Consider the following 24,391-nt stretch of genomic DNA (forward strand, 5'->3'; position numbering starts at 1 on the left):
CCCACCAGGCTCAAAAATACAAAAGTGGGAAACTGACAAACAGACCTGCGTATTGACTTTGCTCAGGTCTGGTGGAGAAGTGGAGAAAATATCAAGGGAACAAGCTCTTGGCCTGAGTCTTGAAGATTTGCAGGATCTCCTTGATCTTCCACTTAGCAGGGATGATGAAGATACAGATGCCCTTGACTTTGAATTACAATTTAAAGGTCAGATAAGGGAGCTGTTAATGAGGCAATAAAATGTCCACAAATAATGAAGGGTTTTGGCATTATCTGTTCCAGGGGGAGATTGTTGGGATTGAACCCTATCAGAGGAACAGATAATTAAAGCCAAAACTGGATCAGAGCAGTGGATCCTGAATAAGCAGATGTTGATATACAAATCTCTCCCCTTGAAAGTGATTACAACTACTGATGACCTCCTATCTGCTGATCTTGCTAAACTGCTGACCCATAACTGCTGCTCAACTAAAGATCTGATGGAAGACTAAAGTCCTGCTGATTCAATCTACTGCCTTGAGTCAAGCACTGCTGATCCGGACAAGTGCTGCTGGGTTCACAGCAGTAGAAGGTTGCAGCAGCTGTTCTAAAGTCTGTTTTGTAATAGAATGTATTAGCAGTAGTTAACACAAGCAGTGTCTGTATAGATCAGAGGTTAGAGTTTGTTAGGAGGTTAGATGTCACTTTCATGGTGACGTCAGCTAAGATGCTCAGTAGTTTGCAAGTGCCTATAAATAGTTTAGTACTTTGTACTGTTCTATTAGCTCTTTGCATCATGCGTCTTCTTTGCACGAACAAACTACTGAGCTCTGGCTGAGGGGGAGTTTGCATTCATTCATCAATCATTGTAATCGTGTTTGAAATAAATTCAATCTTTCGGTTCATTATGTAAAGATGTTTGATAAAAGTATTACTCTCGTTTGATTGTATGCAAAGTTTGTTTTCATCTTAATTTCCGCTGCACACTCATCCATCTTCATCTTATTTACAAACATAAAATATAATCAAAATCAAACTCAGATCCAACAATAATAAATGTCCGAGTGTTCAAAATATTATACAGACGGATCGTATATGAAAAGATCCACAGGCGGATCGTAAATGTACAAAATGAAATAACAGACTATAGGCTTCTATGCAAAGGAGTTGCAAATTTCTCTTAGAGCATTACCGAGCACTTCCAGCCTATTTACGTATTCTTGCAACCTGTAACTTAGTCTTTTGAAAATACGTCAGTTTACATGGTAAATACAAGTAACCGACATTGTTTTCATGTACACAATGGTACATATAATTTTTTGTAAATAACTTGGGATAAACTATTTCTCATGTTATCAGTTTTACAAGCTTGACAATACATATGGGGCCCGGAAACAATGCCGAGACATGATTAACCAACACACCACATTATTCACTTATTGAGAATACCCTTATTAGGCAAAATCCATATTGGGTTATAAAAATATTTTAATACAACATTAGCATCTGTTAGGTGTATGCCTACACCCCGTGCTTAGGTCGTGGCCACTTGCAATTCAATGAGCCGAGGATATCCAGGACATGGTCGTATTAACCCCAATGTTTAAGTCAAAGCAATACGAATTAAAACAGATTATTTGGATTCCCGACACATTGGTCTTTGATCCCATACCCGACCATGCGGTAATAATATACCGTATGTCACACCCCAACCGATGGCGGAAACATCGGAGTGAGACGAACGAGATTGCTCAAAGACTTCATAACATTATGTGACAGTAAATTAAGTTCAAAACCGATTTCATTCATGAAAATAAATTGTCAAATACATCGAGGAAATTCAAATACAACATTGAAAGAGACAAGTACAACAATTCAACATAACAAAAATAAGCAAATCTAGTATTTTAAGTGTGTTTCTAAGTCGTCCTACTAGATTCGTCATGAGCATCATCATCACCTGTAACATGTTAAAAATAATGGTTCAACGTAAAAGCATTGGCGAGTACACATGTTTGTAAATACATAACATAAGTATCAAAAGAATTTCTCGAATCCATATGGCAAATTTCTATACAAGGTTATCTAGTATGCAATACTAAGTGCCAAACCAAAGTGTCCACGAGAATTATGTGCATCCCTCGCCACAAAGGTGATCGAGACCGTATATGTATAATATAAGCTTAACAATACCCCGACGAGCGGCATGCTACTCCTATAGCGCTATATATGTTAAGTTGGGCTAGCTAAGTTAATGACAAGAAGCATATGTATCTAGCATGAACCTAAGCATAACAATAAACATGTATAATGGATTGAGAGAATAAAGTATGTTTGTGTATTTTGTAAGTTAACATGTTACAACCCAAAATATGTAGTGTAAAAAGGAAATGAAGAATGAGTTGCGGTAAAAATATTTAAGTGTGTGTTATATATATAACAAAGAAAAAAAATAGTTTTTTTTTAATATAAATATGACCATTCTAATGGTCAACTTGTATGGCCCACATTTCTTCCTCGTTTATCCTTGTTGATGGGCTTGGGAGACATCGATAGCGCCCCCTAATGGGGGGGGAGGCCTTGACTGTGATTTGGTTGAGGTGGAGAAGGCGTCACTCCATACTGGTCAGCCTTACTAAAGGGCTGTTTGGTAGCTTCTTAATGACCATTCAGATGCTACCTTTTAATGGTTTAAAACCTCTGAATGAATAAGAGGTAACCTCAAGTCTGAATGGTTAAGAGGTAACCTTTGAATGGTAAATCATCACATTTCACATTTCTTCAACCTTCTCATTGGTAAAATTCTTAATGGTTCCATTAAGAGGTAGCCTCTTAATGACCATTCAGAGGCTACCAAACAGCCCCTAAGCCTAATTACCTAAAATCTTTTCGCTTTAGACCACCCGTAGTGGTTTAGAAAAATAATGCCCCCACCATGGGGCATTATCCGACACGTGTCATCCCAGTCAGAATGGGGCGTTATTGCAAAAGTGGCGTAGTGGGAATAATGCCTGATAATGCCCCTTCCAATCATTAAACAAAAAAAAGCAAACTATTTTCTCATTGGTGGGTCAAACCCAGTCAAACCTTCCTTCTTCCAATTTAGGCGTCTTAATTATAATGCCCAAGCATTTTTTTTTTCAAAAATAATGCCCCATAGTGCCCTATGTAATGGGGGAGTGGGCGTTTTTTTTGAAAATAATGCCCCCATAATACCCCACTACACATGGTCTTAGAGATGAGGTATGAGAATATGTCCAAATGACATCTAATAATTGGCTTACATTGTTTTCTGTGGTTTGGTTAGATTTACAGTTTTGTATTTTTTTTTGGTCAAAATCACAATGTGTTAATAGAACCGGTACCGAGATTCTTTTATGGTTTTCAATTAATATAAAAATATGCCGATATCCTTTTTTTAGGTATATTACTGCTTTATTAATTGAGTTTTGCTATACGGATTGCCGGTACTGTACTGTAAAGAATCGGACTGTAAGTTCCCGGGGCATCGGTAATTTTTGGTATTCTTTCATACCCGAACTGAAGTGGTACCCTACCACAACGTAACTTTGTAACATGCAACTTTAGTACTACGATGAGCTAAACCAATACCTAGTGAAAACATCTCTAACGATATTAGTAGGGTCTACATATTCACACACCCAATTGCCTATTTCCACACCCTTCAAGACGCCTCGTATAGACCTATACGAGGCGTATAACCTTTCTCAATTTCCAAGAGAATCTCTGATTATGTCATATTTTGTCTTATTTGCCTCGTATACGCCTCGTATAGGCCTATACTGGGCGTCTAGGCGAAAAAAGACTATTTAGCCCCTGATTTAGGCCTATACTGGGGGTAGATTTGTCTTCTCTTATATGCCTTGTATAGGCCTATACTGGGCGTCTTGAAGGGTTTTTTTTTTTTTTTTTTTTTTTTTAACAAACATTTTATACAATATTAATCGTTTTAGCAAATTTTTATACAAAAACAAGTTTTTTTATTTTAAATAATTAATATTAGGACCCCTCGTTGGTGTTTTTTTGAGTTGAAAAATGGATGTTTTGGTAGGGTAATTTGATTGTTTTTTGAGGGTGGTGTTTTTTTGAGTAAAAAAAATGGGTGTTTTGGTGGGGTAATTTGAGTTGTTTTTTAAGAAAAGTTTCATTTTTTTATAAAAATATTTTACCGTTTTCAAGATCGGCCTTTAAAAATATTCGATCGTAGAAATATTACATTGTTTTTAACATATAGTGTGGTATAGGTCTCGTATAGGTCCCTTATAGGTCTTGTATAGGCCTATCGACGTATACGGGCGTTGTATCATATCCTATATTATCGTATCGTATCGTATTGTATTGTATTGTGTCGTATAGTGTAGTATAAGTCTCGTATAGTTCTCGTATAGACCTATATGGGACCTATATGAGACTTATACTATACACTATACGATACAATACGATACCATACTATACGATACAATACGATACAATACGATACTATCGTATCATATAGTGTAGTATAGGTCCCTTATAGGTCTTGTATAGGCATATCGACGTATACGGGCGTTGTATCATATCCTATAGTATCGTATCGTATCGTATTATATTGTATCGTATAGTGTAGTATAAGTCTCGTATAGCTCTCGTATAGACCTATATGGGACCTATACGAGACTTATACTATACACTATACGATACAATACGATACTATCGTATCATATAGTGTAGTATAGGTCCCTTATAGGTCTTGTATAGGCCTATCGACGTATACGGGCGTTGTATCATATCCTATAGTATCGTATCGTATTGTATTGTATTGTATCGTATAGTGTAGTATAAGTCTCGTATAGCTCTCGTATAGACCTATATGGGACCTATATGTGACCTATACGAGACTTATACTATACACTATACGATACAATACTACACTATATGTTAAAAACAATGTAATATTTCTACGATTGAATATTTTTAAAGGCCGATCTTGAAAACGGTAAAATATTTTTATAAAAAAATAAAACTTTTCTTAATAAACAACTCAAATTACCCCACCAAAACACCCATTTTTTACTCAAAAAACATCACCCTCAAAAAACAATCAAATTACCTTACCAAAACATCCATTTTTCAACTAAAAAAAAAAACCAACGAGGGGTCCTAATATTAATTATTTAAAATAAAAAAACTTGTTTTTGTATAAAAGTTTGCTAAAACGATTAATATGGTATAAAATGTTTGTTAAAAAAAAAAAAAAAAAAAAACCTTCAAGACGCCCAGTATAGGTCTATACGACGCATATAAGGGGCAAATGGTCGTATATGAGGCCTATACGAAGGGTCCTATACGCCCAGTATAGGCCTATACGAGGCGTATTGAGGCAGTCAAACCAGAACTGACATGAGTCAGACACTGATTTTGATGTAACCCTATACGCCTCGTATAGGCCTATACGAGGCTTATACGAGACAGAGGGTGTCTAAATAGGCAGATAAGATGTCTGGATAATTTGAGCCTATTAGTATTATTGGAACACAAACCGGTATTCTTTTTTAAGGTTTTCGCTTGATACAAAACACATCTCGATATCTTTATCTTTTTAGGTATATCACAAATTTATTTGTTTGTGCTATTTAATAAAGGAATTAGACATTCTAGGTGCAGATTTGTACGATGAAAACAAGAAGGGGTAATTAAGTAGGGTTTGTTTTTTTGTTTTCTTTTGTTTAGCGGGTCTACTAGTATTATTTTTGTGATTTCATTTTTTAAAAAATATGGGTATTTATATATATTTTTAAGCGATTCCTATTAAATCCAGCAAAAGATATATGGTATCTATTGTGAATGCACATAAGGGATGTATTAATATATACAGCAGCACATAATTACAATAATATAGATAGATTACTCACAAACATTTTTCTAATAAATGTTTAGAATCTAAATTCTAATAAAGGACTCCAATTAATGCCACATGACAATCTCTCCTCCACCATCAATTTTTTTATTTAAATTATATAATAAAAATTCATATAAAACTATTATGCGATTAACTTAAATTATCAGATAAAGGTAGTTTCAATTTCTTCTTATTTATTTATGATTCATCCATTATGTTAAATCAACACACGAATTTATATAAATTAATAATACTATAAAACCATTAGTTGCTATGAATAATATAAAATATTGTGAGTAATAAAATATGTGAATGATAAATCATCTTAACATAAATTATTTATAATCTATTATTATATGATATTAGATTTTCTTAGAATACATGTTAACATCGTATCATCTCTTAAATTTAGTTAAAATTGTTTTTTATTACTTTTTTAAATAAGAGTAATGTAAAAAAATTGTAAAATATAAAATTACATTTATTCAACCCATGTAATAAACGAGATTTTTAAATATATATTGTTTTATTATTTGATATATAAAATTACATTTATTCAACCCGTGTAATAAACGAGATTTTTAAAGATATATATTTTTATATTATTTGGTGTATAAAATTACATTTATTCAACCCGTGTAATACACGGGGTTCTAACCTAGTATATTATACATCTTTCTTAATGGCAGCACTGTATCCACTTTGATCATCATAATACTTGGACCATAACATCACACCTCCATATTTAGGAGAGCTTTTAATGACCGGAAGCACTTTAGAAACAAGATCAGTAACCGGTATAAACCCGCTTCCAGCCGCCGCAGATGCCGCCGGTAGCCCTAAGAAAATCTTAGAAGCTGGAATGTCAGAAGTCCACTGCTTCCAACTGTCTTCAAGATTACTTATATTTGCAGAATACTGGCAAGGCGGGTTGTTATAAAACTGAACCCAAACATAATCAAACAAACCCGTCTGAAGCGCGCCCCCTAACCATGCATCGGGGTAAGGGCATTGCGGGGCTGCGGTTAGATACACCTTTTTACCTTGTGTACTATACGCCGAAAGATACCTTGCTAGATCATCCCAGTGTTGACTTCCGCCTGCTTCTATGTCAAAGTCGATTCCATCCAATGATGCGTTGCCAAGTGGTCGAATGCCCGATGATTTGCCACCTAAGAAGTTGTCCCATAGGTAGGTAGCCACTTGTTGGGCATCTTGTTTTGAGGAAAGTGAGTAGCTACCTATCCCGCCGCCTATAGATAGCATTACTTTGATCCCGTTTCTTTGACAGGATTCGATGTCTGCGCTTAGTTTGGTGCAGCCATTGCTATATGGGTCGCAGTGGCCCGCTAAGTCCATTCTTGGGGTACGCCCGTTGCCAAATGTCCATAAAAAGGCTATGTTTACGTATTCATAGTTGCCTGTGGCACAAGTCTGAGCTAAGGTCCCCTCATTTCCATTTTGGCCCCAGTAAATGGAGATACCAGCAGCATTAGAGCCCATCACTAGTGTTGCTAGAATCAATGCTGCTGAATAAATTGCCATTTGTGAATCTAAACTCATGGTTTCGGTTTGATTATCGAGCATGGTGAAAGTTCAATTTATATAACAAAGATTTTGCTGTACTTTGAATTCTCTTTTAGGAATGGTTGGATTCAGGGATTTGAATACAACTTTGTTCCTTTTTTTTGTCTTTTTGTTGTTATCTATTACATAAAGTTTAGGTTTGTCTTCCATAAGTGACATTGTATTTGTATTAAGCAAGTTTATTTTTAAATGATATGCTGTCGCGTATGACATTCGATAGGGGTGAGCATGGTCCGGTTCGGTTATTGCCTAAAACCGAAACCATAACCGCACACTTCGGTTATCAAAAAGTCATAACTGTTTGGTTTTGGTTATAATCGGTTATTGGCGGTTAATGCGGTTTCGGTTCGGTTATAGGTCAGGTTTTTTCATTGTTTCTAAAGTTGGGCTTTAAATGTGTGGGTCATGTAAAATTAATGCGCAAAAGGTAAATATACACAGTTAAAGCTTGTAGAATTATCAATTATATTTCACTACCACATGCATACAGTGTTCCAAAAACAAAAGTAACATGTGTTATGTGAAAGCCTTCAAAGTGACTAGAGTTTTAAATTCAATGAGGTTGGGCCATGGTTAAAAGACTTAAACACTTCACCAAAAACATATGGATAGGGCCATGGTTAAACACTTCACACTAACTTAAAAACCTATGGTCCGATGGATTCGACCATGTTTAAAACATTTTGTTCGGTTATTTTCAGTTATTAAAATAAATTAACCATAACCGAACCGCAACATGCAGTTATCAAAAATATAAATAACCGGCCCTGCAGTTATTTTGATTCGGTTTTTTCAGTTATTTCGATTACGATTCGGTTAATTCGCTTTTACGCTCACCCCTAACATTCGACACTTTGATTGTATATGCATGTTGGAAAAATAGTGAAAATGAGGGTTTTTTTTCTAAAAAGTGGAAAATGTGAGTTTTCACTAATTTTGGACATTTAACTCTATATAATCTATAATCTATAATCTATAATACCTTATTAAGAGAACTGCGTTTTCTATCCTTTTCGTAATTTTGTCATAGGTACAAATCTTGAAGCACCATGTACAAATGAAGCAAGCCATTTTAAAGGGGAAAACTTGGACATTGTCCAAAGTTTTAAGAGGCAATTTAGACATTTTGGCACTTTTGTAAATAAAAATGATTTAAAGAGTTATGGGTACTAATCAACATAAATAAATTACAAGTAGGCCATCATTTATTGAATTAATGAGGAAATTAACTATTAGTTTTTTTTTGAACGGCCGACAAAAATTCATTTTATTCATTGTAGCAAGACGCTACCCGCCATACATACAAAATCAACTCAACACCAGCTACTTACAAGATTACATCACAACTAAGCACCAAAGCTAAACCGACTCCAATCTTCCCAAGTTATGGACACCAATTTTGATCGATTCTTAACCCATAAGTACGCCATCGACTTAATCTCACCCAAAAGTTTCGTACAGTTCGGAATGGCCTGCCTGAACATCACTTCATTTCTTAATTTCCAGATACACCAAAATGCAACAAGTACTACCGCATGTAATGCTTTCCTTTTATTGCTCAAAGTCGCACTAAACTCGAACTCATGAAGTGACAGTAAGTCGTTTATACCAAAGGCGATGATTGGAGGAATCATGCCCCAACTGGCGATATTTAGCCAAACCGATTGTGCGAAATGATAGGAGACAAACAAGTGCTCGCTAGATTCTTCATAATTACCACAAAAAACACACATCGGGTCATGCACAGGAACATTACGGACCAGGAGGGCTGCTCTAGTCGGTAACCGGTTCAAATCCGCCCTCCAAGCTACTATGCCCACCTTCTTCGGGACCCAATTATTCCAAACAAAAACTCTATCTGGGCGATGCCAGTTATGGGAGCTAAGGACCGATTTAATGCTAGCCACACTAAACTGCCCATCCTTAGCTAACTTCCAGATCCATTTATCCCTATCCAAAGTCAGGCTCAGACCCCCAATAATACCCAACATCTGCTGGAACTGGGTCTCTTCAGCCCCATTCAGTTCGGGCCGCTGCCAGGCCCAATTAAAGACCCGCCCATCTGCTGCTAAGCTCATTCGATCAGCCACCAAACAACTTTTATTTGTTTCAGCTCTAAATAAATCTGGGAACAATAAATAGAAAGGAACCTGGTTAGCCCAACTATCCAGCCAAAAATGTATGCTTTTGCCGTTAGCCAAAGCCGCTGATGAGGCCATTTTCAGATCTATATTCGCGTTAAGGAGAATGTGACGAATGCTGCAAATGTTCTTCCACGGGCCAGCGACTGAGTTTTTAACCGGGATGTCGTTCCACACTCTTGAATTATGGTGTATAGCCCAAATTACCCTTCTCCATCACCCGTTCTTTTCCGTTTTAAATCTCCACCACCATTTTGCTAACATAGCCAAATTTGCATCCCTGAGAGAACCAAAGCCCAACCCCCCGAATTCTAAAGGCGCTATAGTTTTTTCCCATGCGACCCAATTCATCCTAGCCTTCTCCTCCGAGCCTCCCCAAAAAAATACTCTTCTAATTCTATCCAAAGATTCAATGATTTTAATCGGAGCTTTAAAAAGCGAGAAATAATATGTAGGTAATGAGTTCAACATCGACTTTATGAGAGTTATCCTACCTCCATAAGAAAGAGTTTTGGCTTTCCAGATCGAAAGTCTATTTTTGAATATATATCAACGACCGATTTCCAGTTACGGGCTAAATTCATGTTGGCCTCGACCATTAGGCCAAGGTGCTTAAACGGGAACATACCTTGCTTACACTTCAACCGATTCGCCATTTCTTGAACTGCGAGCTCACTTACCCCGACATCGAAAATACTACACTTAGCAAGGTTCACTTTTAAACCTGAAACTAGATAGAAACATCTAAGCATACGACGAAGGTTGTTGATATTCGACATGGACCACTCACCAACAAACATTACATCATCCGCGTATATTAAGTGTGATAAATATGGACCCTCGTTAGAGATTTTAATTCCTTTAAACAAGCCCGTGGAATCAGCAACTTTCATAATACCTGACAGAGCCTCCATGGCCATAACGAAAAGGAATGGAGACAAAGGATCTCCCTGACGAAGCCCACATGAGCATACAAACTCCCTGGTTGGGGAACCATTAACTAACACCGAGGCTTTGGCAGAACGAAGAGTAGCCATAACCCAAGTTCGCCACCTGCTAGAAAAATTCATTTGCTGCATAATCGAGTCAAGAAACGCCCAATTGACCGAATCATACGCCTTTTTAATATCGACTTTGAAAAACATACCCCTTCTCTTATACTTTTTTAACCAGCTCAAAATTTCATTCAGCACAAGTGGGCCGTCCATGATGTTCCTCCCAGCCAAAAAGGTCGTTTGATGTTCAGAAATTAAGTTCCCCAAAACCCCTTTCAGCCTATTGACAAGAACTTTAGATATAACTTTATTTATCACACCGATTAGGCTAATAGGCCTAAAGTCCACCGGGCTTACCGGATCCTTCACCTTATGTGACAACCCTCACTAAACCAGGTATCCGTACGATTTAGTTAATAATTAATTGCTGCTTAATTACTGTGCTTACTTGAAATTACTGATGAACTGCTACTTGACTGTTGATACTTGTACATATCTGCATCATACTTTATTTACTGTCACTACATTATTTACATACTGAACTCTAGTGACAAACATGATGCACAAAAGCACAGTAGCACTATGAACGGATAACCTATTGAACATGCTGATAAAGCCAGCATCATGCAGATATTGCCTCTAAGGCCTGTATGAGCCATAAATATTTTACTACACCCATAGTGAGTGTAGGGATACAAGGGTTGTAGAACTGCGTCTCTAGGAATAAGTTACAATGACTAGATGTGCCTAAAACGTACACTGAGCACAAAACACAGCACTTTAATGAACAATTTAGCTTCTAGCTAGCTAATAAAGTGCCAAAACATGAGAAAAATATTACTAGACACTTTCCAAAGTGTCGGGAATAAGTTGTGTCACTAAAAATGGTATTAACGACACTTTAAAGCTTTATTAAGCGCTTTAACGGATTACTATCCAACCGAACAACCGGACTATACCCGGAACATAAAAATATTGACATTAACATTATTGATCTTTTTCTGAGCCAGTTAGGGTCCCTGAATACCCTAACACCCGCATTAAAACACAACACACCACTAACCGAGTTAAGTGCTTAACTAACCTACTTAACTTAACTCTAAGCTAACTAATACTTGGAAACAAACTAGAACCCCCCCCCCCATGGCCGATTTCGGTCCCCATGTAACTAGAACAAGTACCACTTTTGATTATAATATTTCATTTTGTCTCATATCAAGAGGACATCAAAACCATTGGATTATACACTCTAAATTGTCTATAAGTATCACCTTATGCACAAGAGATCATTCACAACACATAACACCACACAAAAACTCTCCTCTCTTGCTCTCTAAGTCTCGGCCGAACACCCCCCTCCCCTACATCCATTTTCGAGTTTGATCTTCATATTCCAAGCATACATAAACATCAAGGGTCACGTATTAGGAAGCTTGGTGCACTCGGAGCTCGAAGGACCTCTTTCTCTAGCTTTTATCCACCTCATTTGCGCGTAGATTCTTCCCTAGCCTCGAGCTAGTGGTATGATGTTTAAATCCCTATCTTGAACTAATCTAAAGTGGTTAATATGTGGTGTAATGATTACAACTCGAAAGCTTACAAAATGGTGCATTAAAGTCTACTAAAAACATGAAAAATGATGGTTAAAAGCTCACTAGTTGTGTAAATGTTGTAGTAATTGAAATTTGTGATTATTTAGACCCGATCTATCTTGTGGTAGCTCAGATCATCACTTAACCCGGTTTGGTCATGATCACGAATCATGACATAAGGTTGTTTTGAATAGAACAAGGGTTAAAGGGTGAAACTCTACCACACGCGAATCATGAACTTGTGTAAAAATGTTTTACTTGTGGGATAGTGTTTAAAACTAGCAGATCTACGTATCTGCAAGTGGTATTTTCAAAGGACCAAGCGTCAAAGAAATCATGTTTTTCTAAAAATGGATCTTACACTAACAAGCATGATTTTTATAAACCACAAGTGTGTAAACACTTGTGAAATGAAAAGTGTCGACAAAATAACAATCTTTGTAAAAGATGACGGGAAGTTGTAAAGACGGATTTACTTTAAAAACGAGGTTTTTACGAGATCACATTACTTTATATGAAGATCCACTAAATGTAAGGAGACGTACGCTATAAATTTTAGAAAAACTACAAGTTCATGTGATTATGCGATTTACGTACTTGTCGACTAGTTTGTTGTGTCGGAAATTGTTTGATTAAATAAAGAAGTTGTTGAAATTGATTTTGTAAAAGAAAATGATACGCTTGAAAGCGTGGCCACCTCCAGTTACAGAGGAAACTCTGGCGAAATTTTTCTAAAAACATAACACTTAGCATTATTTTCACTATAAGTGTTAGAAATATCTTTTCGACATGTTTTCGAAATATAAATTCCGCCATGACTTTATTACTAAATATTCGGAGGTGGGATTTTCACAAAAACTAAACGTGATAAATATATATATTTGGTAAATATATTTTCACAACTTTGTTTATGATTATTTTGTGAAAATACATAAATATTATTTTTAGAGAAAAAAATAATATTTTCAAACGTTAACAGGTCCAAAATAATACGAACGCCTCTACGATAACTATATAAGTTACACTGGTAATATTTATTACCACTCAAATGATAAAACGTAACTTACGCATTTTACGGAAATATTTATGAACGCGTATCTTATTAACGTATTATTTTTGGGAAAATTTTGTGAAGTAAACATATAATATTTTTGAGAAAAATATTTATATTTTGGGATTGGAAATAAATATATATATTAAGTGAGACTTAATAATATAATTCGAACGCACATATACTAAATCCCCCATCCTTGGGAAGGAGATTAATTACCAAGTATGCACAGAACGTAAACACGAAATAGTTGTCTAACTATTTCCTAAAACGAAAACCATAAAGCTAAGGCACGGCCGTCCGTCTAATAGAGTTAGCACATGTAGGTCGTTGCACAGCTTCCTGATTTGGAGTACTTGGTAGAGACGCACCGACTGTGAGTTCATGTCCCCCTTTTTTCTTAACTGTTTTCAGTTTTCTAAACTGCGGGGGTGAAATACATGTTACTTGATTTACGAATACTTTATACATGGTATGGTTAGCGTAAGGAGGTTTACTACTTAGATCATGTGAATGGGTAGGCGGAAACTTGAGGTCAATAATCCTCAGGGTAGGACCGAGGGGCAGGAGCGATAGATCTATTTGGGTGTAGCGAGCCCAGTCCCAGGCCCAGCATAACGGACCTCGGGATGACTTTGTACCCGACGCATAAATCTGCTAGGTTTGAGCCTTCCTACTTGCATTTCACACATATCAATGGCCTTGCAAACCATTGGTGATCTCTTTTTCCTTATTTGCTACATACCAGGATTTTGATAAAAGCGAAGGTTTATTTACTCACTTACACATGAACTCGCTCAACATTATTGTTGATTTTTCAACTTACATGTATTTCAGGGAACTAAGGGATCTGGCACGGTATGGCACGTTTTCCCGCTGCACTAGTTTCCGAGGTCATCCGGGGTTTAGGGAATGTGACTCTTTCCTGGACAAGTCACAGTCCTTAAACTATGTTTATGTTATGTTTAAGTTTGTAATGTTTGTTGGACAAGGTTGTGGTTGTTAGGGCGTATTCCCGTTAAAACAATGGTATTGTATTTGTTTTTAAAAACTTAATGGATGATCTTGCATGTTTTTAAATTCATATAGCTTTGTTATGATTAAGCTATGGTATTAAGAAGTCACACCAAACTAACCACGCTTCCGCAAAGCCAGGGTGTGACACCCTAGGGATCAAGGCAATGAAGGAGGAAGTGCAACATTCATTGAGCGACCCGTCCTCATAAAACCGATCGAAGAGTTTGATAAAATCGTCCCAAAGACCTGACCAACATTTCTTAATAACTTAAAATTGAACTCGTCCGGCCCCGGAGCACGATCATCATCACATTCCCAGATTGCTGCTTTGATTTCCTCAATTGAAAAAGGAGCTTCAAGCAAATTCGCCTCATCAACAGAAAGGGACGCCAAGTTAGAACATACCAACGATGGTCTATTGGGCATGGGCTCGGAAAATTGGTGCTCGAAGAAGCCAAACAGATATTCTTTAATAGATAGCGGATTCGTCACCCAAACACCGTCAATCATCAACCCATTAAGTCTATTCGTACTAATATTCGAGTTAATAATGTGATGAAAGAACGAAGAGTTCTCATCGCCTTCTAATGCCCACCTAGACCTGGATTTCTGACGCAGATCCATTTGTTTCAACCGATCAAACTCAGCCATAAAAAGCCTGCACTCCACTCTCTCGGCCAATTCATCATCCGAAAGTATTCTTTCCTCAGCCAAGTTTTCAATTAATGTCAGCCTACTTTTTTTTCTTTCATAAATGCCCTCTTTATTTACCTTAACCCCTTTGATCCAAGACTTTATGCGATTCTTTAACCACCGAAGTTTAATGGCTAAGGCTAGGTCCGCTGGCCCAGAAAAATAAAACGAACCGCATATATGTAGCAAATAATCAAAAAAACCAGGAAGCTCGAACCATGAGTTAAAAAACCTGAACCGAATATGTCCGAAATCGGTTTGAACTGTAGATAAGATGATAGGCCGGTGGTCCGACGCTACTCTGTCAACTGCAGTTACCGATGCATTAGGCCACCTTTCCATAAATCCTAGACACACCAGGAATCGATCCAATTTACCAAGTTTTTTTCCATTGTCAGATATGTAGGTAAAGTTCCCACCTCCCATATTATACTCTATTAATCCAGCCGATAAGATGAATTGATTAAATGCATCAGCGTTACCTTCAACGAATTCTGAGTTCAGTCTTTCATGAGCATACCGTACTTCGTTAAAGTCACCCATCATAACCCACCACCCTTGTCTAGAATTCCTAACCCCCAACAACTCCAACCAAACAGCCCTTCTACAAGCCACATCATTAGGCGCATATACGTTGACAAAGTTAATCCGAGACTCCGATTGAATAAGGGTACCCGAAACAACAATGAAATACCTGTTATAGAGGACATCGTCACACCTGAACACTCCTGAACACCAAAGACATGCCAGTCCCCCAGATCTACCATGTGAATTCACCACTGCTAACTTGTACGCAGCTCTGCCCCAAAACTGATTGAACATAAAAGACTCCGAATCCTGTAACTTTGTCTCCTGTATAGCGAGAAAGTGCACCCCATAACTAGTTTTTAGACCACGAATCCATTCCGATTTGCGAGAATTTCGCACCCCCCTCAAGTTAACGGACAGACAATTCATGATGTACCGTTGTCAACACCTTCTTCGACTACTAATTTCTCGGCCTCTGACTCGAATCCGTTGAGATTGATACCGATAATAGACCCAATACGAATAGTCTCCTCTACCTCCTGCCTCAAAACGTGCGACTGATTTGGTTCAAGTTGAACCCTATCTTCCACCTGATTTGAGACGTGAATGTCTTCGACTCCACTAGTACCACTAGCCTCTCGATTATTTCCAATAGGATCTGGAGCATCAGAGAAAAACTCCTCTAAACCATAATTGTCACCTAGAGGGGAGTTCAGATCTATCTGAACAGCTGGGGGAATCAGCAAATGGTAAACAGGTCTTTGGGTCGGTCGTTGGATAGAACCAAGTGATGGTGGGCTCCTTTCATCTCTATTTCTTTTTCCTAAATTTTGGGCCGGAGTAGGACCTTCCCCATCAAGAAAATTATTAGGCCCACTAAACTTCTCACCAGAAGTATGTTTGTTTGGACCACAGTCCCCAACATTACCGTTATTTGTTGACTTATTTGACATACCCCCATTCTCACCATGAATAACGGGAATATGAGTCACGTGCACCCCTTCCCCATGCAGATTGCACTCTTCCACATTCTCTTGATTACCAACTGACTTTTGGCCTACTGAAGACGAATGGGCACCCGACACCCTTCCATTGTCCACCGGAGACGTTTCATTACCTCCGGTCGGCGACTCACTCTCCCCGACCGACGCCGGTTGGTCGTCATTGACTTGATTGTGACTGCCCCAGACGAGTTGTCCCTAATCTATATACAAACCAAAAACGTAACCGATTTTGAAGTTAAAATTGTTAAGTAAATGCTAAACACACTCACCCATGTGTATATAATAGCAGTTGTTGAATGCGCAAAGTTGTGAATGAAACCTTTCAGTATCCATTGTCTGTCAGACTTCTTTAGAGAGAGATAATCGCCCCTCTTACTCTCCTTCATTGAATGTATCTCCTGAATAGTTTTTCCTTCAGTTCGTCTTTTCAATCCCCTTCGTTTCAATCGCACCCCTGAAAGATAAAAGGGGTTGCGTTTGATGAGAAGTGTGTCCACATCGTACCCAGTCGTCATGTTTCCAGATTCGTAGAGAGAGAGATGAGAGAGCAGAGAACTTCTATAATGGCGATCAACTACTGCTAGGGTTTACACTCGCTTTCTTCTACTTAATCACACAAAACGGTGCTTCGAAGCTTCAAGTAATTCGATTACGCTTAAAATCTGGTAAGACAATCTAAACCTAATCGATCCTTCTAATGATTTGTGTTTTTTTTTTTTTTTGTTTTTTGTTTTTTGTTTTTTGTTTTTTTTTTTTTTTGTGGTATTAGCCTTTCACAATTTCAATTTTGGATGGTTAGTTTGATTGGAATTATTAATTTTGTGGTGAGAGTAGTGTAGCCAAGGTGTTTGTGGAAATGTCTCTGTTTATGAATGCATATTAACGAGTGTTTCTTAATTCTTTTTAGTGTAATATCATGGGCTACCTAATTCGTTTTGGTGTTGAGGTACGTCTTAGCTCATATTCATGTCTTTTCATGATTTCAAATAGAGTAAACTGCCATTTTGGTCCCTGAGGTTTGGTTACTTTTGCCACTTTAGTCCAAAACTCAAACCTTTTGCATCTGGGTCCTTGTGGTTTCAGTTTTATTGTCATTTTGGTCCAAAAATGAAATCAGGTCATACTTGTCTTATAAAATCCTGCAATTTTGTCATTTTCCTCAGGGGCAAATCAGGTCATATTTGTCTTATAAAATATGGTATTTATTTATAAAAAAGAAATGATCATTTTGCCCCTGCAGAAAATTACAAAATAACAGGATTTTATAAGACAAATATGACCTGATTTTATTTTTGGTTCAAAATGGCAATAAAACTGAAACCATAGGGACCCAGATGCAAAAAGTTTGAGTTTTGGACTAAAGTGGCAAAATTGACCAAACTACAGGGACCAAAATGGCAGTTTACTCTTTCAAATAATTCACTCATGTTTGGCAGTTAACATGTGGCATTTTTATTGAAGTGTATACATGGGTCAAGTTATTCTACAAACGCTTCTAATTGTAAGAAGGGTTTATAGAGTGACAAGTGTCCAATAAGCTAAAACTAAACCCACTACATCACCACCAAAAACCTAAACACCCACCCCCACCACCCAAAAACCTAACACCCCCCCCCCAACCCAAAAACCTAACCCCCCCCCCCCCCAAAAAAAAAAAAAAAAAAAAAAAAAAAAAAAAAAAAACTATACCTCACCAAAAAAACCCCCCAAAAAACCTACCCCCCACCCCCACCCCCCAAAAACCTAAAAAAAACCCACCCCCCCACCCCACCCCTCAAAAACCTAAAAAAACCTACCCCCCCCCTCCCCAAAAAAAAAAACCTAAAAAAAACTGAACATCCACCACCACCCAAAAACCTAAACCCCCACCCCTCTCGGCAAAAAAAAAAAAAAAAAATTGTGATGGGTGATGTGGGGGGGGGGGGTCTAGGTTTTTTTTTTTTTTTTTGTTGTGGGGTTTTTTTGTGAAGTTGGTTTTTTTAGGTTATTGGACACTTGTCACTCTATAAATCATTCTTACACTTTTTACAATTAGGATCCTTTGTATTTGATCCTAATCCTACATGTGATATATTATGAGTTCTGCTGCTTATGGAGTTGTGGTCATCCGTTTGTGCAACTTGCCGGCAAGGTTTGTATCTGTGCATATATGTTAACGAAACTGCAGTTCTTTTTCACTATTTACATAGTAATCTTTAGATGTTGCTTACATACATCTATTGCGGTTAACACGTGACTTGAATCTTAAATTTTCAAGCCATGCTTTGGCTCGCAAGCCATGATTTAAAAAGAATTAATACTATACACATCTAAAAGGAAAGTATAAGTTAGCTGCTTGATGGGGTTTAAAGTGTAGACCCTCACAAAAAGCACATTATGTGAATACGTTTGGGTTCCTTGTATGAACTGATGTAGGTGATTACTGATGTGGGTTCTTGAATTATAAATACATGGGTGTGTTTTTTTCTTATCATCTTATGGCATTTAGTTATTTTTTATCACTTGTAAATTATTAAAATATTATCAATATTGCGATTTCCTATTTACAAGTTTTTTGCAGTTTTATTATAAAATCTCGTATGAACTTTCTTTTTGTTCATCAGCCATTTATACATCAGTGGTCTAATATTACATTGTAACTACTTTTTATAAAATGCTTGTTTCAACCCGTATTTATTTTGTTCGAAACCTATTCTTACTAAACCCAAACTGATTCCTTTTGATGACCCAAACCCATTCCGACCCAAGCCCATTCTGACCCAAACAAAAGTCATTTTTTACAAAAATGACCCGTTTTGGCCTGTGCCCCAACACACCGCAACCCGCCTGTTATGCCAGGTATAGTTGTCATGTTGGTTATAACTTCATAATATTTTTATGTAGAACACTTGCAGAACTTGAAGATGATGTAGCTTCTTGTGAGACTCAAATGGAGGGTTGGAAAACAAACCTGGCAGTAGCATGCCTTTCTTCTGAAGGTTTTCTAATCTCAACTAACGCGAGCTTGGGGGTTTTGACATCAGTTGACTTTTCTGGTCAACGACACTGTGATCAACAATGTGTTCTTACATCCCTCCATTGTTTTCGTTTCTGATGTCATCTCTTCATATATGTTTATTAAAACATTCATTTCTGAAGATTATAAGTACCTCTATGAATAATTCCCCTATATATTAAAAAGGAAACGTTTTGAACAGTAATAACAATATAAGTATATTAAAAAGGCCACTAAGTAGAAAAGCAGGAGCGCAGCTTTTTTGGGGCGGAAGGGGGCGCCCGCCCCCTGAGTCATCAAAGTGAACGACCTTTCCATTTTCATTGTTCTGTTTCGATTGTTGCCTACTCTTTGCTTTCTAGGCTTCATATAAGTAAATAATAACTTTTAATTGGGTGAGGATCAAATAGGAAGTTTGTTTTAGGTAGGAAGTGTAGGAAGCAATAGTAGGATGACACGTGGCAAGATAGATAAAATAAGGAGAAGGGTATTTTGGTCCACAAACGACATTATCATCAAACACACAAAAAGTCAGTTCCCCCAAATCAGTATTCATCGCACCAATCCCCCATCTTCTCCAAATCTCTCTTCCATGGCCACCACCGTCGCTCTTGGTAGCGCAAACACTGATTCCGACCGTTCTCCGGCTAAACTCCATTCTCGTCATCGATCTCCGCCTCCTCTCACAATCCGACCTCCATTTTCTGTCCAACTGCTCCAACTTGCCTTTCAGTGTCCCTCACCATTGCTCCGGCCACCGGTACGTTACTAGCGGTATGCACCATCGGCAAATTCAACCGATTCGTATTATAAACTAACGATGTACGGTTGTTGGCGTGGTGGTTGTACACACCGAGCCGGCGAGTTTCAACCGGAGTTTGTCACAAAACATCTTCCACAATTTCTTCGAGTCGTTTCCTGTAGTCGATGCGTTTAAACTGATTTCATTTTGGTTGTGATAGCATAAAACGCAATAAAGTACCTGAAAAGTGTTTTGTTTGTTTGCATTTGAATTTTGCTTTTTTTGAAGTGATCCAGGAGAAAGGGTACAAGCTTGAGGACATTGATTTTGTTTAGCTGCTTGTGGGTGGGGATATTTTCCAACTTCTTCTGTCTAAAACACAATAGCTATGATATTGCGTTTTAAAATAGCATGTACAGAATCATTATTTGGTGAAATACGTTTGAGAAAAACACGTTTTAAATTGTTTTTAGTCAATTGCATTTTAGGTAAAACACTTTATATGTGTTTTTAGGCAATTGCGTTTTAGAAAAAACACATATTAATGTGTTTTTTGGTCCATTGTGTTTTACAAAAACACATTTTGAAGTGTTTTTAGTGTAATGCGTTTTAGGTAAAACACATTTTTATGTGTTTTTAGGCAATTGCGTTTTAGAAAAAACACATATTAATGTGTTTTTTGGTCCATTGTGTTTTAGAAAAACACATTTTGAAGTGTTTTTAGTCAATTGCGTTTTAGAAATAACACTTTCTTTTGTGTTTTTAGGCCATTGCGTTTTAGAAAAAAAGACATTTCTTTGTATTTTCTGACCATTGCGTTTTAAAAAACAGACATTTTTAAGTGTTTTCTAGCCATTGCGTTTTAGAAATATGACATTTCTTTGTGTTTTTGGTGCATTGCGTTTTAGGTAAAACACATGTTTTCAGTCCATTGCGTTTTAGAAAGTTGATGGGGGCCCAAGTGTGGAGGAGCGGGCCATCTTGTATTTGGAGGCCCAAGATCGCGTGACAAAAAGGGCTTCACTAAAATGGCTCTAACTTGGGCTACATGTGTCCGTTTTGGGCGTGCGACCAGGCGAAACGATCGTGAGAATGAAGCCCATCTTTCTACAAACACCGTAAGTGGTTTGGGTCAACGTTCAGGCCCAAAAACGCTTATTTCTATGAGTTATTTACATTTTTATGTTTTTTAGTGCTTTTCGTGGACTTTTATTTAGTTCTAGCTTTTGGCCCAAGTGTGTTTTGAGGCCCGTTTTGAATTTACGTTGTTATTTATATGAATGTAATGGGTGGAAGATAATCAGTTTTGAGTTTTATGAAAAGTTATTTTTTTTTTCTCCCAATTCACTTGTGAGTGTCTTGAGTGTGAAACCCCCAATTTTCGGTATTCCACAAGAATCAACGAATTTTGGAAGAATTGTTCCTGGTATTCTGTGTGAATCAACAGGTCCGATTTCGTATCCTATTTCCTAGTCTACATCAGTTGGTATCAGAGCCGAATTCCTGGCTCAGAATGCCTCCGAGGAGAAACAACAACAGGCCTCTCGATGAAGTGTATGAACGGGAGTTGGAGCAGCGGCTTATGGCGAGGGTGGATCAACGGTTGGACCAAGTGGTCGATCAGTTGACTGACCGGATGGCCGATTTGATCAATCGTAGGAGGCAGAGACCCAATGACGGGTATGGTTCTGAAATTAGTAACCCATTTGGTGATGATTCGACTTCCGAAGACGAACAGGAGGGGCAACCAAGGGGTGAACGTGGAGACGGTAATCGGTGTTGGGAGACGGGGATGCGTGCTAGCATTCCAGAATTTGATGGTGACACTTTGAATCCAGAAAATTTCATTGATTGGCTTGCTGTGGTTGAAGAGGTGTTCGAATTCAAAGAGGTACCCGAAGACAAAAGGGTTCCTTTGATTGCTACCAGGTTACGTGGTAGGGCATCTGCTTGGTGGAAACAACTGAAACTGTCTCGTGAAAGGATGGGAAAGTCAAAGGTTACAACCTAGAGGAAGATGAAGAAGTGCATGAGGGCCAACTTTATTCCTCATAATTATCAGCGTTTAATGTACCAGCGGTTACAGAATTTAAAGCAGGGATCCAAAACGGTTGAAGATTACACAACAGAATTCTATCAGTTGGTGGCTCGAAATGATATTCAAGAGACTGAAGATCAACTTGTCTCTCGTTACATTGGTGGGCTAAGGCTTCCGATTATGGAGTCGGTGAATTTGTTTGATCCGATGACTATTTCTGATGCACATCAGCGTGCCTTGGTTTTTGAAAAGCAAAACCGACGTAGTGGTGGTTCAGCCTCATCTGCCTTGACAGGAGGTAGTTCGTGTTCGGGCAATGTGGCGTCTCGTTTTGTGCCCAACCAAGCAAAACCAGGTGCTGGCGCTTCTGGTTCTAGTTCAAAAGGGGCCGGTACTAGTAACATGAAATGTTTTAATTGTGGAGAGACGGGTCATCGCCAGGCAGAGTGTAAGAGGGCTGGGAAGAGACACTTGTTTAACGAACCTGATGGATGGGAAGATGATGATGAGGTTGGTGGGACTTATGAAGACGGCCCGGTTTATGATGAGGAGTCTGAGTATGAAGAAGAGGAGGTAGCTGGAGATGTGGGGTTGAGTCTGGTGGTTAGGCGCTCATGCTATACACCAAAGGCCAGTGATGATGATTGGCTTAAGCATAACATCTTCCATTCGACGTGTACTGTGCTGGGAAAGGTTTGTACCTTTGTTATTGACTCAGGGAGTTGTGACAATCTAGATTCTGAGGAGGCTGTCAGAAAGCTAGGTTTGAAGACGGAGAACCACCGTAAACCTTATAAGCTCCAGTGGCTCAAGAAGGGAGGCGAGGTACAAGTCAGTAAGCGTACCCTTGTTTCTTTTTCTGTTGGTAAAACATATAAGGATGATGTGTGGTGTGATGTGGTACCTATGGACACTTGTCATTTATTGTTGGGGAGGCCTTGGGAATATGATCGATGCTTAGAGCATAACGGGCGTTCTAATACCTACAGTTTTATGTTTGATAATGTGAAGATAACTTTGTTGCCTAATAAACCCAAGGAAGTAGCCGCCAAGCCCACTGGTACCCTGTTAACTCTTTCTCAGTTTGAGAATGAATTGGAGGTGGGAGATGATGTTTTTGTGTTGATTGGTAAGGAAGTGGTTGACGGGGTCAACATTCCTGATGCTATTGTTCCTTTGCTTGAAGAATTTTCTGATGTTTTCCCTGGTGAATTGCCTGATGGATTGCCACCTTTGCGTGACATTCAACATCATATTGATTTGGAGCCTGGGTCACAGTTACCCAATAGACCACATTACAGGATGAGCCCTGGTGAGCATGAAGAGTTGCAAAGGCAGGTTGAGGAATTGATTTCTAAGGGCCACGTTCGTGAAAGTATGAGCCCTTGTGCTGTTCCGGCTTTATTGACTCCAAAGAAGGATGGCACTTGGCGTATGTGTGTTGACAGTCGAACAATCAACAAGATTACTGTGAGGTACAGGTTTCCTATTCCTCGACTTGATGATTTACTTGATCAGATTAGTGGTGCTACTATTTTTACAAAGTTAGATTTGAAGAGTGGGTATTACCAGATTCGTCTTAGACCGGGTGACGAGTGGAAAACTGCCTTCAAGACTCGTGAAGGGTTGTATGAATGGTTGGTGATGCCATTTGGTTTATCAAACGCACCAAGTACTTTTATACGTGTGATGAATCAGTTGCTTAGACCTTTTATTGGGAAGTTCGTGGTTGTGTATTTTGATGACATCCTCATTTATAGTCCTTCTTTCAGTGACCATGTTGTGCATGTGAGGCAGGTTTTGGCCTTACTTCGCAGGGACCATTTTTATGCAGCCACCAAGAAGTGTGTGTTCATGACCCCTAAAGTGTTATTCTTGGGGTATGTTGTTTCTGGTGATGGGATACAGGTTGATGAATCCAAGGTGGCGGCAATTCAAAATTGGCCAACTCCTACTACCATTACTGAAGTTCGTAGTTTCCATGGGCTTGCTTCTTTTTACAGGCGGTTTATTCCACACTTCAGTTCTATTATGGCCCCAGTGACAGATTGTATGAAGGGGAAGACGTTTGTATGGACAGATGAAGCAGAGTTGGCTTTTCAAGTTGTGAAAGAGAAGCTCACTACAGCAC

At 38.2% G+C, this 24,391-nt stretch overlaps 3 protein-coding genes across 3 annotated transcripts; all 3 read right to left on the bottom strand.

The window, feature by feature from the left end:
* Window positions 1-6,494: 6,494 nt before the first annotated feature.
* LOC110934488 (hevamine-A) lies at window positions 6,495-7,422 on the bottom strand. Its single transcript, XM_022177498.2, has one exon. The coding sequence runs from the start codon at window positions 7,420-7,422 to the stop codon at window positions 6,544-6,546; it is 879 nt and encodes a 292-aa protein (XP_022033190.2). The 3' UTR covers window positions 6,495-6,543.
* Window positions 7,423-8,810: 1,388 nt separating this feature from the next.
* Window positions 8,811-10,813, bottom strand: LOC110933134. Its single transcript, XM_022176372.1, has 2 exons — window positions 10,234-10,813; window positions 8,811-9,751 (listed from the first exon to the last, which is right to left on the bottom strand). The coding sequence occupies exons 1-2, from the start codon at window positions 10,811-10,813 to the stop codon at window positions 8,811-8,813; spliced, it is 1,521 nt and encodes a 506-aa protein (XP_022032064.1).
* Window positions 10,814-14,416: 3,603 nt separating this feature from the next.
* Window positions 14,417-15,910, bottom strand: LOC110933133. The gene has a single exon (XM_022176370.1). The coding sequence runs from the start codon at window positions 15,908-15,910 to the stop codon at window positions 14,417-14,419; it is 1,494 nt and encodes a 497-aa protein (XP_022032062.1).
* Window positions 15,911-24,391: the final 8,481 nt, after the last annotated feature.

The sequence above is a fragment of the Helianthus annuus genome, chromosome 6 (assembly GCF_002127325.2).
Source record: "Helianthus annuus cultivar XRQ/B chromosome 6, HanXRQr2.0-SUNRISE, whole genome shotgun sequence".
NCBI lineage: Eukaryota > Viridiplantae > Streptophyta > Magnoliopsida > Asterales > Asteraceae > Helianthus > Helianthus annuus.

Bases quoted from the DNA above. Each gene is read 5' to 3' on its own strand.
- LOC110934488 (XM_022177498.2), bottom strand. From the start codon at position 7,422: ATGGCAATTTATTCAGCAGCATTGATTCTAGCAACACTAGTGATGGGC.
- LOC110933134 (XM_022176372.1), bottom strand. From the start codon at position 10,813: ATGGACGGCCCACTTGTGCTGAATGAAATTTTGAGCTGGTTAAAAAAG. The intron at 9,752-10,233 runs GTATGTTCCCGT...TTAAAAACTCAG, and splicing joins TCGGTTGAAGTGTAAGCAAG to TCGCTGGCCCGTGGAAGAAC.
- LOC110933133 (XM_022176370.1), bottom strand. From the start codon at position 15,910: ATGAATTGTCTGTCCGTTAACTTGAGGGGGGTGCGAAATTCTCGCAAA.